Source organism: Pteropus alecto, unplaced genomic scaffold (genome assembly GCF_000325575.1).
Source record: "Pteropus alecto unplaced genomic scaffold, ASM32557v1 scaffold1518, whole genome shotgun sequence".
Lineage (NCBI taxonomy): Eukaryota > Metazoa > Chordata > Mammalia > Chiroptera > Pteropodidae > Pteropus > Pteropus alecto.
The window spans coordinates 68,305-86,088 of NW_006440830.1; the positions used below are offsets into that span (position 1 = coordinate 68,305).

A 17,784-nucleotide genomic window follows, 5' to 3' on the forward strand; every position below is an offset into this window, starting at 1 on the left:
ATCCTCTCTCTCTCCAGTTGATTTTTAAAACAGAATAATTTTTTAAAACAATAATAAACTGGAAATTTTGTTATCTCACTTCCTGGCACAGAATTCTGCAAAGGTTGTGCATTTTATCCAGAGTAAAATCCAGAATTCTTACAAGGGTCCACAAGATCTGAATAGTCTGGTTATTAGCTTCAGACCTCAGTGATCTTAATTTAATCCTATGTCCCCACTCATACCCTTCTATCCACACTGACTTTGAGTACTCCAGGGAATGTCAGCTTTAGGTGTTTGGATTTGTTCCCTCTATCTGGAATACTTTTTCTTAGACGTCTCACTCTTTCTCCCTTGGAGTCTTTCACAGGGGTGAAGCTTGAGAACACAAGAGCCAGATTATCTGGGTGAAAATTCTGGCTCTGCCATTATGTGCTATTACAGTACTTGGTCAGATGACATCCTGTGTTTTGTTTCCATCATCTTTAAAACAAAAATAGTAATAGTAACTGCCCTAAGTGCTGCTTTGAGGATTAAATTAGTTAAAGTGTGTAAAGACCTAGAATCCTGTCTGGACTATCATAAATACTGTAAAGCATTAATTGCTATTACTGCTACCTCCTTTCCCCAACTTACTTTTTTTCTCAGTATCATTTATCACTACATAATGTTTTACGTGCTTTGTTTGTTGTTATCTGCTTTTTATTGTATGGGCAGGACTTTTAGTCTCTTTTAAGCTACTTTATCTGTAGTTTCTGACACAAAATGGGAACTCAATAAATCATTGTCGAACAATAAATGAATTTCTCAGAAAGTTTTTGGCAATCAAACTCCCAACAGTACTGTAAAAATGTCCATTTTTTTCTCCACTAACATTAATAATTTATATATATATCACTTTGCCAGGCTCATTTTTTAAAAATGGTGTTTTTCTTTCATGTATATTTATTTAATCCTTAGTAAAATGTATATTAATCATTAGTAAAATTTATATTTTTCTAAGGATTAAATATATAAATTTATATATGTATACAGACATATATAATACATGTACATATATGTATATATAATGTTTATACTATATATAATTCATAAACATAGTTATATTTTACCAATGATAATAAATATACATAAAAGAGAAAACTCCATTTTTAATTAATAAACTTGGCACTGTTGAGAGTCAAAGTGACAAAAACTTTCTGAGGGATTTTTTTATGGCTTAACAATGACTTATTGAGTTTTTAGTTTGAATCAGAAACCACAAATAAAGCAGCTAAAAAGAGACTTTTATTTAGTTATTTTGCGTGTATTCTTCATTCTTAATTTACATAGGCTTTTACAAATCATTTACTTAATTTTTGGTTCTTAATTCCTCCGGCTATGCATGAATAATCCTCTGCATATGCCTTCGTTTGTGTTCATTTAGTTTTTATTTAAACACACACTTATACAATTGTTTCCTTGATAACTTTAAACTGAAAATTGGATTTATTCCTTCAGGCAAGTTTATTTTATTTTATTTTCTTGGAGTGACTTAATTTGATATCTTTTAATATAATGTTTGCAGTGTGATGAGATTTCTGTGTCCTGTTCTATTCCTAGAAGATGTAAAATCCTAGTCATAAGCATTTTATCATAGTTCAGCTCATGAAAGTATGCAGAAACCAATACTTTGCCTAATTATTGCAACTCACAGACCATCACTTCCACTAAACTGTGCACATATGACATATGCTATCTTATATTGCTAGAATGTATACTTTACATTTGATATTTTTATCCTATTTCTACTAAAATAGAAATAGGATAAAAATATCTAGCTGACTCTTTTGGGTTTCTTTATTCAGGGAAGAATTAAACGTCCATTCATATCCTTAGATATCTTAAAATGCACCAACATTCCAGCAAGACCTTCAGGTCACAGCATATCGAAAAATTTTTAAGTGTGAAAAAAGTGGCAGTTTCAAATTGAATTTGAAAAAAAAATTAATCAGTGATTATATTCCCAAATTATTTGGTACTGGTTTATATGCAGTACCTTGCCACAGAATTCAGAAGTTCCCCAGTGCCTACTGCCAGCTTGAACTATGTAAAATGAAAGCAATTATGTTAGCATTTCTATTTTTAGTGAGCTGCAAAAGTTCAGAATGTCTGGGAAAACTAAGAAAAATGTCGTTTTCTGTAGCTACCATTCTTCAACCCTTGATTTTAATTAAATAATTATTGATCATTAAGTAAAGAGAAATTGAAGTCAGAGTTTGCTTAAGTGTTGATGATGTAACTGTCTCTCTGGGTCTTATTACAAAACTCTTCATTACAGACAAAATTCCCTACTGTTATTGTAAAAGTGAGTTTACTTGCTAATCAGTTTCAAGGGGCCTTATTAAACTGACTTTTCTCATTTTTTTTTTAACTGAAACCAATCCCAACAAACATTAAGTTTCAACTCAAGACTAATGAATATGCAGTTTAGTTTGAGGATGGAGAGATAATTATCTGATTCCTAGGGAGGGCTATTTCCTCTACCTTGAAGTACCTTCCTTTGGGAGACACAAAAGTGTCATGGGAAGAGAAGAGAATTTGAAGCCAAATCTAGGTTTGTGCTCAGGCTCTTCTACTATCTACTCATGAACTCTTGGGAAAGCCATAAACTCAGCCTTGATTAAGAAATGAAAATACTCCTCACAGCGCAGGACAATTTTGAGGAGTAAATTTATAATGGCTATAAAATTGCTTTGCAAACTGTAAATTGATGACGCTGTAATGATTATGAGTAGAAAAATAATGGAAACAATAATAATAACAGTGACTAAAATTGATTGATGCTTATTATGTGCCAGGAAAGGTACTAAAAATGTCTACATACATGATATCAGTAATCCTTACAAAATGGTATGGTGTAAGGAATAAAGTTCTCACATTTTACATAATAGAGTCTGAGAATTTAAATAATTTGCCTCAAGTCACACCTAACAAATATGTAGTTAGAACAGAGATTCAAGAATCGATTTGAAATATATATATTTGTATTTAAGAATCAATTTTAAAGATATATTGGTATATATATTTCAAAATAAGAAATGATGAATGATATTGTGATTAGAATGTGGCAGTAGAGATTGAAAAAGAAGCAAAGGAAAAGCCACTATCTAAAATATAAAATATATATAAAATTTGGAGTGTAAAGAATATAAAAAGTTCAAGGACGAATATTATTTGACCTTCATAGTAGGATGGATAGTAGTACCGTTCTCTAAGATAAAGCCGACAGGATGGAAATCAGATTTGTGGGCAAGATATTGAGAATTTGTTTTTTGGCATGTAGAACTTGAGGCATTTTAAGATATCCAACTTAAAGTCAATACTAGACATTTAGATATAAAATTCTGGAGCTGAAAGGAGGTATCTAAGATAAACAAGTGAATTTGAGATTCATTGATAACTGAAGTTATGGGTACAAAAAGGGGTCTAGAAAAGAGGAAGAACTAGAAGAAATAGCATAAAGGAAGAGGCTAAAAGTGAGATAAATTGGTTAGGAGAAAAGCAAACAAAAAAATGTGATCTCTACCAAAATTCCAATGGTATATTTTACAATTCTAAAATTCATATAGAACCACAAAAAGACCCTGAATGTCAAAAGAAGTCTTGAGAAAGAAGAACAAAACTGGAGGTATCACACTTTTTGATTTCAAAATATATTACAAAATTTAATTAAAGCTTAATTGAAACAATATGGTAGAGGCATAAAACAGACATATAGACCAATAGAACAGGATAAAACACTCAGAAATAAACCTACAAATATATAGTCAACTGATCTTGGACAAGGGTGCTCAGGTAAACAATGGGGAAAGGACAGTCTCTTCAACAAATGATGTTGGGAAAACTGGATATCCAACTCAAAATGAATTAAAGACTTCAATGCGAGACTTGGAACTGTAAAACTCTTAGAAAAATTACAGGGGAAAATCATGGCATTGAGTTTGGCAATAATTTCTTGGATATGACACAGAAAGCATAAGCAACAAAAGCCAAATTAGACACATGGGACTACGTAAGACTAAAAAGCTTCTGCATGCAAGAGAAGCAATCAACAAAATAAATAGTAATCTACAGAATGAGAGAAAATATTTAAAAACCATATACACAGTAAGTGGGTATTGTCCAAAATGCATAAGGGACTCCTAAAACTCGGCAGCAAAATAACCCAAATAATCCAATTAAAAAATGGATTAAGGACTTGAATAAACATTTTTCCAAAGGAAACTGCAAATGGCTAACAAGTATATGAAAATATGGTCAACATCATTAATCATGGGGAAATGCAAATAAAAACCTTAATAAGATATCACCTCACACCAGTTAGAATGGCTATTATAAAAAAAAATAATATATTGGTGAGGATACAGCAAAATTGTAATCTTTGTACATGACAGGTGGGCATATAAAATGATATAGTTACTATAAAAAACAATATAGATGTTCCTCAAAAAATTAAAAATAGAACTACCATATCATTATCTATCCACTTCTGGATATATATCCAAAAGAATTGAAATAGGATCTACAAGAGATATCTGCACTACTATGTTCATTGCATCATTATTCACAATAGCCACAATATGGAAACGACTTAAATGTCCATTGATGGGTGATGGATAAAGAAAATGTGATATATGCCTACGATGAAATTTCATTCAGCTTTAAAAAAAAATAAGAAGGAAATTATGTCATATGTGACCACATGAATGAAGCTGGAGGACTTTATGCTAAGTGAAACAAACCAGGCCCAGAAAGATAAATACTGCATTATTTCACTTATATGAAGTATCCAAAATAGTCAAATTCATAGAAACACAGTAGAATGGTGGTTGCCAGGGACAGGGAGAGGGAGAAGAGAGACTTGATTAATGGATAGAAAGGGTTAGTTACATAACATAAAGAAGTTGTAGAGGTTGCTGTACAACATATTGTCTGTAATTAACAATACTGTATTGTGCACTTCAAAATGTGTTTAGTGGGTAGATCTCATATTAAGTGTTCTTACCACCATTAAAAAAAGAAACAGACCAAAAAAAAAAAAAAGCATGATACCAGAAATGATAAGAAATGAGACAATGTACATCATTTTCAAATTTAGAGGAAATCCAACTAAAATTTTTAAAACGTTCATTGTATTTATCAATGACATGATAGTCAGATAAGCTATAAAGAACTGGCTTCAGTGGTAGAGGGAAAAGCTGGATTAGAAATGGCAAATGATTGTGATAAATTGGAGGCAGTAGACAACTTTTTCAAGAAGTTTGGCTACTGCTGTGAGTTTTGATTTACACACACACATATATCTAGCATATATGATATATATTAGATTTAAAAATGTTTTTATAGTTTGAAATTTAACAAAAAACTGGATTTTACCATTAATAAAAACACATATCCCTTCTTGTATAGATTCACCAAGATAGAGCCTGAAATTATGGTAGAAGCAGTTCTATTTTTCAGGTAGGGTTTTTGGAGTATCTTGACTTTATCTATGATTCTGATTCATCTTACTTTTTTCAAAGCAAATATCTCTTGAACATTTACTATGACATATCATGGAATTTACTGAGTTCTTCACGTATATTTCTTTATTCAATACTGACAAACGTAAAAGATGCAACATTTTACTTGATTTTATAATTGAGAAAATTGAGACTTAAAAAATATTGATATTGCCATATTCAGGATTTAAGTGATGTCTTACTCTTTCACAAAACTTGCGTCCTTATTCAAATAAATCAAGATTTATCATTTTTTTATGTTTTTTTTTCTCAGTAGTATAGCCTATTTTTGCCTTCATAGAAATGGCATAACTGATATACTTAAAGTATGGGTCCTGAATTTAAAAATATAGATCATTAAAAGTTTTTTAACCCCCAATATAATCTGTCTAGCTCATGATATTTTGAAAAAAAAAAAAACTAGGAAGACATTAAGACATTACAGCTTTAAGATATCTCTGGAGGTTCAAGTTTAGACCCAAGGGGAGCTAGGAACTAATAAATCACCCAAACAACTACAGAATGAGCTCACTGGGAGCCAGGATCACGGCTAAGCAGGTGAGTTATATGAGGTTTGTGTAAGGAGTGGATCACCAACCCTCTAGCCTAACCTATATTTCTGTTAGAAACCTCCCTTTTTGATGAGCTGTGGTATTAAATGGAATCATTCTGCTTTTAGAGATAATAACTCTAACATCTTAACTTCATTTCTTACTTTCATACTTTCTGCTTTTTAGTACTTTCTAAAGGATATCTATTTGTACTTAAAATACTACTTCGTCAATCTCCAATTCTCTCCCTCCTTTCTTCCCTTCTCCCACCACATTCTTTAAATAACCTATAATTAAGTTAATCATACAATTTTCTAGAATTACCTCCCTTCTTGCAGTGGTACCAACCAAAGAGAATTGTTACTCATCAGACATAAAGGAGAATTGTTACTCATCAGACATATGAGGGTGGATTACCAAGAATGGCTCTGTACTGAAGTGTCAGAAATTGTTTTTTTAAGCCCATCCTTGGCCTTTTGACACACCATACGTAATGTAATAAATTTCCTCTTAAATTAAAAATGACTACTCACTATAATTTTTGAATCCTGAAATAAAATACAAATCTATTGAGATTTGATTTCTATAATACTGATTCTCAAACAAGGTGTTTGGCTTCAAACAGGGCTCTAAGATGATCAGACTCAAACCATTCTTCCAGCCTTTTATTCATATCATGTCTTTTCATTTGTATTTGCTCTGAGATACACAGAAGAAGTCTCTCATGTTTTAATAAGTCACCATGTCTGCACACCTGGAGTACACTGATGATCCGCAGTGTGCTTCTGCAAGATGATGAGTAAGCCCTGGAATGGATGCTTGGCTTAGAAAAGCCAGGTAAACCCTGGAAAAGCACAGGGCAGGACATGACTAACACTAAACAGTGAGTAAGTCAGTAAATATCTTGATTAATAGAGCAGAGGATAGGAGAGAAAGAAGTTTCCTAATGACCATTTTCTTCTTCCTTTTGATTGAACACTTTTGTGTGCAAAGCTTTTCTGTTCAAAAGTAATATACTCTTATTATTGGAACTATTTCTTTGGTTATTTTGCCTTGTTACTTTAACTCGCTTCTCTACAATTCACACACACACACACAAACACACTGATTGGAATTTTATTCCTGTATCTGTAAGGTTCTATAGACTTTATATGCTCTAATAGTAAAATATTTATGTCTGAGTTATAATCACAATTATTCTTAGTATAAAATATCCTCCATATTTCCAATTTTAATGAATAATCATTAAACACAAATCTAACTTTCATTTGAATTTGTGTTGTTAGTGCAATGAGTCTTTATTTTATTTTATTATTTTATTTTATTTTATTTTATATTTTATCTTTTTATTTTATTTTATTTATTTTATTTTATTTTTTAGGTGAGGCAACCCTTGGTTGCAAGGACCTTGTCAGTTCATAATCCCTTATTTTTTTATTTCATTTTTTATGCCTATAGTATCTGGTCTTCCTAGGTGGTTTACCATCCAAGTACTAACCAGGCCCAACCCTGCTTAGCTTCTGAGATCAGACAGGATCGGGCTTGTTCAGGGTGGCATGGCTGTAGAAGCGATGAGTGTCTTGATGAAAGAAATTATATAAATGCCCAAATTGTTTAGAATCCTAAATATTTTTATATCTTGGAGCAAAAAATTATATAAGATTCCAGGTGAGAGAGAAACAGTTTTATTTGTAAAATGGGAGAAGGGTAGATTTTTAAAAGGAAAGAAAAAAAAAGTACAGGTGCCTTCTCAGATAAATCATTTTCAGAAAAAAAAAAAATAGATGTGAAAATAAAGGAACTAAAAATTTATTTTCTTAAAATTATTCTCGTTCTCATAACCCTTGGAGAGTCCTTCTTTATGAACAAAAATAAGTATGCATCGATTTGAATTCCACTGGCATGGTGAAGTCATAAACTCAAACTAATCCAGCCACAAAACCACAAGAGAAATAAATCAGTTTGAAAGTGTCGCTGAGCTCTGCTTGCCATTCTAACCATTGACTTTGTTCTTTAGACTACAGATTCTCAAACATGGCTGGACATCGAAAACCACCAGAGGAGCTTTTAAAATACCGATGCCTGGGTGCTAACCAGACGTTCTGATTAAATTGATAGGGGGTGCCTGGACACTGGTGATTCCAATGTGCAATAAAACTTAAGACAAAAGTTACTTTAGGAAAGGTGAAATGAAGTAAGAAATAACAGCGTTTATTAAGAAAATCTTTTTTTTTTTTTTTTAAGAAAATCTTTTGATATAATGTGTCGATTTTAAGAGTTCCCTCTCAAAATTGACACAAGTGTGGAAATGACTGAATCAATGGTGAGACTTTGGGATGGCTTCAGAACAACCTACAGAAAGTAACTCTGAAGGCTAAGCAGAAAAATTACTTTTAAAAATTAGAGGGATCGATAAAATAAGTCAATTTTATCAATTGTTAGGTAGATGCAAAATCATAAATGCTGTATTTTATAAACACTTTAAAAGATTTTCATAGGTAATTTTGTTTCCATGTGATATTTAAGTTTATGGAACTTGGAATCCAAACTCCACCTTAATAAGCAACTACACTGTAAACTTTTTTTTTTTACCATTAATTTGGTGCTTAAATATTCCACTTAACAGCAAATATCTGCCATCTTTATCCTCTTATGTGGTGCCCTCTGATTTGTTTTGACATGTATTTTGGAACCATCACAAACCTGAAGTTACGTAAAAGAAGTCACTAAAGAAACTCTGATGCACAGATAGCCTTTATTATTTTAAGTAAAATATTATGAAAAATTATAAACAAACATCTTCTTCTGACATCATTTTTCAATGAATGTAGTCTGCTTAATTTGACACTGTATAGTAGCCTTATAATTATTCTCAATTAGAATTCACATTATATCTTCACAGCTGGAATTGAAATAAAAGACTGAGAAAAAGTTAAGTATGTTCAAGCCCCTAAAGAAAGAGAACCCTTAATTCTGAATATTCTTGAGTGAAACAGTTATTTACCAGGAAGCACAGAAATGCATAATAAGTTTTTAAAAGCTCAGGCTCCTGCAATTTTACTTTGGCAAAGTTCATGGAAAGCTTAGCAATCTTTAGGAAACTGCAGCTTTCATGCTTGTCTTCTCTAAAGTTTGACATTAAAGCCTGATACTATAAAAAAATGGATGCATCTGTCAGTGTTATTTTCTCCTAGTGAGTAAAGTTGAAGGAGCAAGTGACTATCCTTCAGACAGCATAGCTTGATGGTTAGGAATATAGGCTCTGTAGTAAAACAAACCCAATCCTATCCATATTATATTCTTTGTAGCCACAGATATAAGCCTGAGTTTTTTAAATTCTTAATTAGGGATAATGGGATAGATGCTTCATCATAGTATTAACAAGAGATTATAATAAATTCATGTATTACACTGAGTATCTAATAAGTACGGCACTCAGTTGCAACAGATAAATAATAATTGTAGTAATAAATAAAATTTGAAATACGAAGGAGTTAGACACGATGATGTCTCAAGTCGCTTTCTTTGTCAATATGTTGTGGTTCCACTTTGTGGAAAATAAAGCCAAGATAAAAGATAAAATTTGAATAGGCTAATATTGCTCTTAATGAGTCTAGTCCTCTTTTTCAGGGCTGGCAGAAATACAAATAATTACAATTATTTTGAAGCCTCCATCAAGAACTTGACCTACCTATTTATGTTTCCACAAAATTTTACTTACAACCGAATATTTCTTTGGAATATATTGCTAAAAGTGAAACCTATTAGGGTAAGTTCTTTAGATATTTGAAACCCTTGAAATAGATTGACACATGTTTATGAGGAAAGATGTAACTTAGAATAATTAGTTATCTGATAAATACTCAATTAACATTTTGGGCAACAAACTTTAAAATGAGGTAAATTTTGAAATGAGCAAAAATAATAAGTCTCTTTAATTTCTATACAAATAAAATTGTATGTATGTTTTCACATATTTCTGATTAATTTTTTAGTTATTATAGCTTAAAGTATGTAATCTATATAAGTGGGGGAGAGATATAGGAAAATGGTTAAGTCATGATAGATTATTCTGATGTATTTTAAAGCTGTGGGAACAGGTGCAAAATTGAAACATGGGAAAATATTAATATAGTTTCATTTATGAATTACATAATTTTATATATACATGTTTATATATACAAAAAAAGATAGTGGCAGCAAAAACACTAAAATATTAGTTGTCTTAGGATAATATTTTTCAGATAATATTTCACTTTTAACCTACAACATTTCTTACTTTCTAAAATTACAATGCAGAATAACTGTTAAGAAGACTATTTTGAGAATAAAAGACTCCTCCCCTTGGGACAAGAATGGCATGTCATTAGAGAGCTAAGGTGTGTACCTTGTGCCCACGAGATGACATAATTCAAGGCAAGAAGACACCAGCAATCGCCTTTCCACAACACTGGCAGGAGCCATGGAAAGTGTCATTTTTGTCCTTCGACTTGTTACAAAATCCTCCAGAATAAATGGCTGAAGTTAATACCACTTATGTCACTGAATTCATCCTCAAGGGAATCACAGACCGGCCAGAGCTTCAGGCTGCATGCTTCGTGGTATTTTTAGTCATCTATCTGGTCACAGTGCTGGGTAACCTCGGATTGATAACCTTGATCAGGATTGACGCCCGACTCCACACACCTATGTATTATTTCCTCAGTCACTTGGCCTTTGTGGACTTTTGTTACTCCTCCGCTATCACGCCAAAGATGATGGTGAATTTTGTTGTGGAATACAACACTATCTCTTTCAATGCTTGTGCAACGCAACTGGGCTGTTTCCTCACCTTCATGATCACGGAGTGTTTTCTTTTAGCTTCCATGGCCTATGATCGCTATGTAGCCATCTGCAATCCCCTGCATTACTCAACACTGATGTCAAAGAGATTCTGCATTCAATTGGTGGCAGTTCCATATATATATAGCTTTCTGGTTGCTCTATTCCATACCATTATCACCTTCCGACTAACTTACTGTGGCCCCAATGTCATTAACCATTTCTACTGTGATGACCTCCCCCTCCTGGCTCTGTCTTGCTCGGACACACACATGAAGGAGATTCTGATCTTTGCCTTTGCTGGCTTTGATATGATCTGTTCCTCTTCCATTGTCCTCACCTCCTACATCTTTATTATTGCCGCCATCCTAAGGATCCGCTCCAGCCAGGGGCGGCGCAAGGCCATTTCTACCTGTGGCTCCCACATGGTGGCTGTTACCATTTTCTACGGCACCCTGATCTTTATGTACCTGCAACCCAAATCAAACCACTCCCTGGACACAGACAAAATGGCGTCTGTATTTTACACAGTGGTGATCCCCATGTTGAACCCCCTTATCTATAGTCTAAGGAACAAAGAGGTGAAAGGTGCCACAAAGAAAGCCTTGGATAAAGGTTATGAAACCTTAAAGATATTAAAATTAAGAAAATAATAATATTAAATGCTTTATTAATACAAAAAGGGAAAGAAATCAAGCTTCCTTTTGCTGGTATTTCTTGTAATTTTTTCCTAGTCAGCTGAAAATATGATTGTTACCTCGATAGACCTTGACATTTTTTGCAAGGACCTGGGCCAATCCTGGAAAACCAGGATGATTCAAAGAGTCTTGTTCAAGCCCTTAAGGGCTTTAAAGACCATTGTAATTATGCTTAAACCCAAACTCAAACACGCTCACAAATATACACACATGTATCCCAAGCAAAGGCAGCATTATGGTTGTGTTAGAAGAACTCAGGTCTCTAGAACAAAGACTGTCTGAGTTTGAATTTTATTTCTCTGCTTTATTAGCTGTGCAGCCTTGGACAATGAACCTGAAATCAGTGTGACTCTCTTCTTGATTCTGTAAAATAATAGGACCCAACAGATTGGTTTGTTCTGAAGACTAAACAGACTAATAGTTATGAAATGCTTAAAACAATCTAAGTGCTAAGTAAATGTTTGTTGTATAAATGTTTGGTATATGTAATTGAAGATTAATTCATTGAGCTCTCAAGCTTACCAGTCTTTAAGAAAGAAGGACAAAGCCTGGTTACTTACCTGCCAAGCACTTAATCGAATAGTCCTACTTAATATAATCAAGCAAACCAATAGATGTGTGAGGTTTCACCTCTGGGCTTCAATTATTTCTAAATTGCCTAAGGTCACATAACTAGGAATATAAAAATTCCAAATGAAAATTTAAGTCTATCTGACTTTTGTTTTTCTAACATATGAGTGTTAATAATAAAGCATATTATAATATAGATTATCTAGACTTAAATACTTACTATCAGATTTTTAAATATAATTTGAAGACAAAAGTTTATAAAAAAATCATGTTTTTAAATGAATAATTTCAATGTGTTTATATATTTTCTTCAACTAGAAATAACCTTATGTTAAAATGTCATTTATCTGTGCTTGCTATTTACTCAGTCACCCTAGTAGGATCAAGGCATGAAATTTAAAAATCAGTGATTTGATATACTTTTATTTTGACATTTCATAAAAATAATTAAATTAATGATTTAGTATTATGTCATTATTTTACCATTTTAGAAGGAGATTATAATAGTTGTAGTCATTGTGTAGAAAATATATAATTGGAGTTTTGTAATACAAAGCAAATATTTTCTTTTCTGTACATAATTTGTAAATAACTCAGATATACTGCCGTAAGTTACTTTTAAAATCTTGTAAATTGCATGAATTCTCAGGTTTTTAAAGCAGGTTTGACAGACAAACATGGTGTCTCTATTCATTCCACTTTGTCTTGTGAATGTGTGTTTTCATGGACAGATACACATGCATGTTCTCACATACCACACTCAGGACACACAGAAACATCATAGACAGTCTAACTTTTTACAGGTAAAGAAATTCAGACCTGAGGAATCTCAATGCTCCACATGAGGAAAACTGCTCTTCTATGGTTTCACTGCACCTTTCTGCTTCATAAAATTATTCACAACAGCAAAACTTAAACAGTAATGGAATGGAAGTTCCACGTCTTTGCATAATTTTAATCCCTCGCTATTAGCAATCACTTCTTCAGGTATATCCGGCTTCCCTCAGAGAAATGAACCAAGAAATTCAAGTGTACTTGAGAGACGAATTATTCAGTTTCTTCCTGCTTAGATGCACAACACTTTGTGAGGCTTCTGACACTGTGCTTCCAGCCATTGCTCTAGGTGGCTGGTCTTCTCTACAAACACCAGACAGTCCCTTAGTCAAAATATCAAAATCAACATTTTTCATTTTGTCTCCAGATATATTTAAATAAAATGTTTGCACTCCACCTTCTGTGGTGTCCATAATGTTTTTGCATCTGAATATAGAATCAAGAGGCTGATAAAAAAAAAAGTGAAAACAATCCATTTTTGGCAGTGTCCAATACTAGTGAATAACATGACTGATTTCAGAAAGTTTGGCTTCAAATTTGAGATTTGCTTACTCCTGCTTTTGTGACACATAGAGCTTCAGTTATTTGTATAACAAGGAAAATGCTCATCTCACACATTAGTGTATGAGCATTTAGATAGGAATACATATAGGACTAAAGCACAATTGTTGACACCTAATATAAAGTTGGGAAATATCAGCTTTATCATCATGATTGTCAGCGACCTGGACCATTCAGAAGACATTTTGCTATAAAGATTTTTTTTTTTATACCAACAACTGATTAGTGATCATTTCAAATAAAAATTCAAGCAATTGTTTTTCCATACTGATACTAAGAAGTTTCAACTTTGTATTAGATTTCCTTTAATTTACTGTTCTTCAATTCTTTTCAGCTTATTGAGCGAAAGTGAAAAGAATATCGCCCTGTCTGTATAACTTGTTTTTAAATGTTTTACTTAAATAAGAGACCAGTTCTAAAATTTCCACACTAATACTAACAATAGTATTAAGGATACAAATAGCTGCTAATTATTGAATGTTTGCCATTGTTTGGCCTAATTCTATGTGTGTAACACTTATTAACCCTTTTAATCCTTTTATCAGTAATAAGAAATAAATCATAGACATTCAAGTTTAACATGTGAAAATCAGTATTTACAAAATAGATAAATTAAATGGACTTCAACCCATTTCACCATCAAAAAAGGATAATTTAAAACTGCATGAAATTAAAATTCCTTGAAAACATGCTTTAACTTAATTTTTAAAAAGTCAATAGTTTTAGAAGTATAAGATTTTCAAAAATGCATTGCGAATGTAAGTATTTTGGTGAATTTAATTAATATTTTTTTGTATGCTTACTTGTAAGTCCCTCATATTCCTTAAATTATATATCTCATTTATGTATTAGTTCAGAGATACCCATATTTTTCTACATATTTCGACCTCATCAAGTACATTAGATTATAAACTATGAAGAACCACTAGTAATTATATATTAATAGGCTTCTTTTTTCCTCTGACTTTCTTAATACTTAATGTGTTCTATAAGTAATTAAATCAAACAAGGGGTGTTTAATATATAATCACACAGGCTGAGGCCCATTGAGATCATTTCTCCAAAAATCTTGACTTATAATGGAAAATTGTGCTCCAGAGTTAAGGTTCTTTCCTTGGGTTCTAAATCAAGGCAGTTATATAGTAGCAAAGGGGACTCAGTGACATCAAAGTACTGCAGTGACATATAGTTAGGATTTACAGGAACAGCTAAGGGGAGATGGGATGTTCTCAGAAACATTTCTCAGAAATTAACATCACCAATAGGAAGACAAGGAGATGATGAATGCAGAAGATCCTCTGCTCCGTATATGGTGTGTTTTCCTGTCACTTTTTTTTTCCAGAATATATTGGCAACATGGGGGATCCATTTTTTTTTATGCCAGAATCAGGCTCACATGCTTCTAATCATTTCTTTTTTTTTAATTTAAGACAAATTTAATTTAAATCTAGTATTTGGGTGACTATTTGTGAATCACCATTTGTTTTAGATCTCAACATTGTATAACTATAGTTGGAAATAGAAGATAGTCATTAAAAAACTAAGCTTTATAATTTGGACAAAATTTAACTCTAATCTTGTCCCTCCCACCCCCACCCCCAGTTACTAACTACATGTGTGTTAATCAATTATATACACTGTTTTGAATTTCTTTATTCTTTCAATATCCATCTTGGCAGGATGTTATGAAAATTAGCTTAGATGGTCCAGTTAAAGCATTTCACCCAGCACTTGACACATAGAAAAACATTCAATAGATGTTAGCTTTATTTTTACTTTGAAAAGTTTCAAACTAAATAATTTATCATTTATTAACATAATATTTACTGTTTGTAACAAAAGAGTGGCTTCGTTTTCAAGAGTAAAGATGCTATTTTAATAACAATAATTAAGGAACCTAAAAATTTATCTTAAAATATGTTTATAGACACATAGCTTTTATATTTTCATTTTGCTAATTTTAAAATGAAGCATATGTTGCTAATGATTTTTTAAAAGGTTATTGCCCTATTACCTGAACTCAAATAAAAGGATCATTGATACAATAACAATGCTAATAATTAAATATAATAGTCAACTTTATGAAGTGATTCCTATGTGCTAGGAACTGTGCAATGCCTTTTATATTTATAATCTTATTTAATCATCACAATCAGTCAGAGAAAAAGGAATTATTACTGCTTTTTGCAGATGAGGAAACCAAAATACAGAATGTGCAATAATTTACCAAAGACAATGGTTATTACTTGGAAAACCTAAAATTATTAAGTGAACTGAATGAAGAGTCAGTCTCACGTTCTTAACCACACACTTTTATAGAATAGGCAGTGAATAACAATGGTGTGAAGTGGCTCCAAAGAACTAAACTGATACAGGATCAGGGTCACTACATGCTCAATGTCAAGGTAGTCATGCTGGTGCTATTCTTTCAATTGAAGGCAGAAAATGAAATATTAAGAAAATTATTCAGTGTTAAAACCAAAAATCCTTACTATTGAACTTTGACATGTTTTCCAGGTTATCTATATAGCAAGCTTGAAATACAAGATGTTGAAATATTTCAGTATTGCCCAAATTACTCAATATGTCACAGAAATCAGATAAAGCCACTATTTCCCAATTCTCTTTAACTATGAAGAAATTATTGTTAAATAAGATTCAGATCTCTCTCTGTCTCTCCGTCTCTCTCTCTCTCTGTCTCTCTCTCAGCCCCCACCCACTTTACAATTCAATAACTAAATTTACACAACACCTTTCATATGGAAATCGTTGAGAAAGAAAACTGTGGATGAGACATATTCTGAGTGACTTTGAGCACTGAAGTGAGGGATTTGGTCCTAATATTTCTCAGCATTGTGACTCTAGGTAAAACACAACTCAAAGTTCTCTGGTCCCACCCTGTTCAATAATTTTTCAGTTATTTAATAGCCAAATACAACTTTTGCATAATCCTTTTCAGTGCATTTTTTACCTCCTGATTTCTCAAGCTATAGATGAATGGGTTTAGCATGGGAATCACTACCACATAAAACACAGAAGCAAATTTATCTGTGTTCAGTGAATGGCTTGACTTGGGCAGTAGATACATAAAAATGATTGTCACATAAAATATTGTGATGGAGGTCAGATGGGAAGCACAGGTGGAAAAAGCTTTCTGTCTTCCTTCGGCAGAACGGACCCTCAGGATGGTAAAGAAGATGAAGAAATAAGAAATTAGTACAATCAGCAGAGAGCAAAGGGTATTGAATCCAGCAATAATTAACAATAGCAGCTCTTTGATGTGAGTGTCAGAGCAGGCCAGAGCAACCAATGGAACATCGTCACAGTAGAAGTGGTTGACCACATTGGAGTCACAAAAAGACAAGTGGAAAGTTGCCACTGTCTGTATGAGACCCACAGCGAATCCATAAATGTATGTGCTAGCAATGATTTGATTACAGAATTTTCTAGGCATGAGAATGACATAGAGTAAAGGATTACAAATGGCAACATACCGATCATAGGCCATGATTGCGAGCAAATACTGTTCGCAAACTACAAATGTGATGAAGCAACACACCTGAATGGCACATGCATAAAATGTTATACTTTTAACTTCACACAGAAAATTCACCAAGGTGTTCGGGGTGACAGTCGAAGTAAAAGAAAAATCAACAAAAGCCAGATGGCTGAGAAAAAAATACATGGGTGTGTGAAGCTGAGGACTGATTTGGATTAGCACAATCAAACCCAAATTACCCAAGACACTAGCTAAATAGATTACTAGAAATACACCAAAGAGAATGACTTGAAGCTCTGGATTATCTGTGAGTCCTGAGAGGATAAACTCAAACACTGCTGAATGATTGCCTTTGGCCATAGAACAGATTTAAAAGTTATTTTACATTTTAAAACTCTCCACAGCACACGTTCTGAGTATTCCTGCTTCCGTTGGCAATAATCGAGTAGATGTTAGAAGCTGATTCTGACCCACTTATGTTGAACGCATTCAAAGGAGAATCTTCACGTTAGTTCTGTTTTCAGAATGAAGTGATTTATTCTAGGCAGAAATTCCAGAACACGAAACTCTGTGGGGATTTGTAAAGATAGAAGGGTGATATTTTATTTAAAATTTTATATAACTAAAGAATCTATTCCATAACTACTTTTATAAGAGAAAATAAAGATTGAGACTTATTTGAACACAAATAAGAAAAATATTCTTTTAATTATTGGAATATTTTAACA

The 17,784-nt window shown here is 32.6% G+C and overlaps 2 protein-coding genes and 1 pseudogene across 2 annotated transcripts; 1 reads left to right on the forward strand and 2 right to left on the reverse strand.

The window, feature by feature from the left end:
* Positions 1-7,522: 7,522 nt before the first annotated feature.
* On the reverse strand, positions 7,523-7,641 carry LOC112484761 (annotated as a pseudogene).
* A 2,946-nt stretch (positions 7,642-10,587) lies between these two features.
* LOC102884256 (olfactory receptor 1038) lies at positions 10,588-11,562 on the forward strand. The gene has a single exon (XM_006917916.1). It carries the CDS (start codon positions 10,588-10,590, stop codon positions 11,545-11,547), a length of 960 nt encoding a protein of 319 aa, XP_006917978.1. The 3' UTR covers positions 11,548-11,562.
* A 4,912-nt stretch (positions 11,563-16,474) lies between these two features.
* LOC102885272 (olfactory receptor 5AL1) lies at positions 16,475-17,416 on the reverse strand. Its single transcript, XM_006917920.1, has one exon. The coding sequence runs from the start codon at positions 17,414-17,416 to the stop codon at positions 16,475-16,477; it is 942 nt and encodes a 313-aa protein (XP_006917982.1).
* Between the last annotated feature and the right edge of the window lie 368 nt (positions 17,417-17,784).

What these genes read in the sequence shown, in the direction of transcription:
- LOC102884256 (XM_006917916.1), top strand. Translation starts at nt 10,588, where the DNA reads ATGGCTGAAGTTAATACCACTTATGTCACTGAATTCATCCTCAAGGGA.
- LOC102885272 (XM_006917920.1), bottom strand. Translation starts at nt 17,416, where the DNA reads ATGGCCAAAGGCAATCATTCAGCAGTGTTTGAGTTTATCCTCTCAGGA.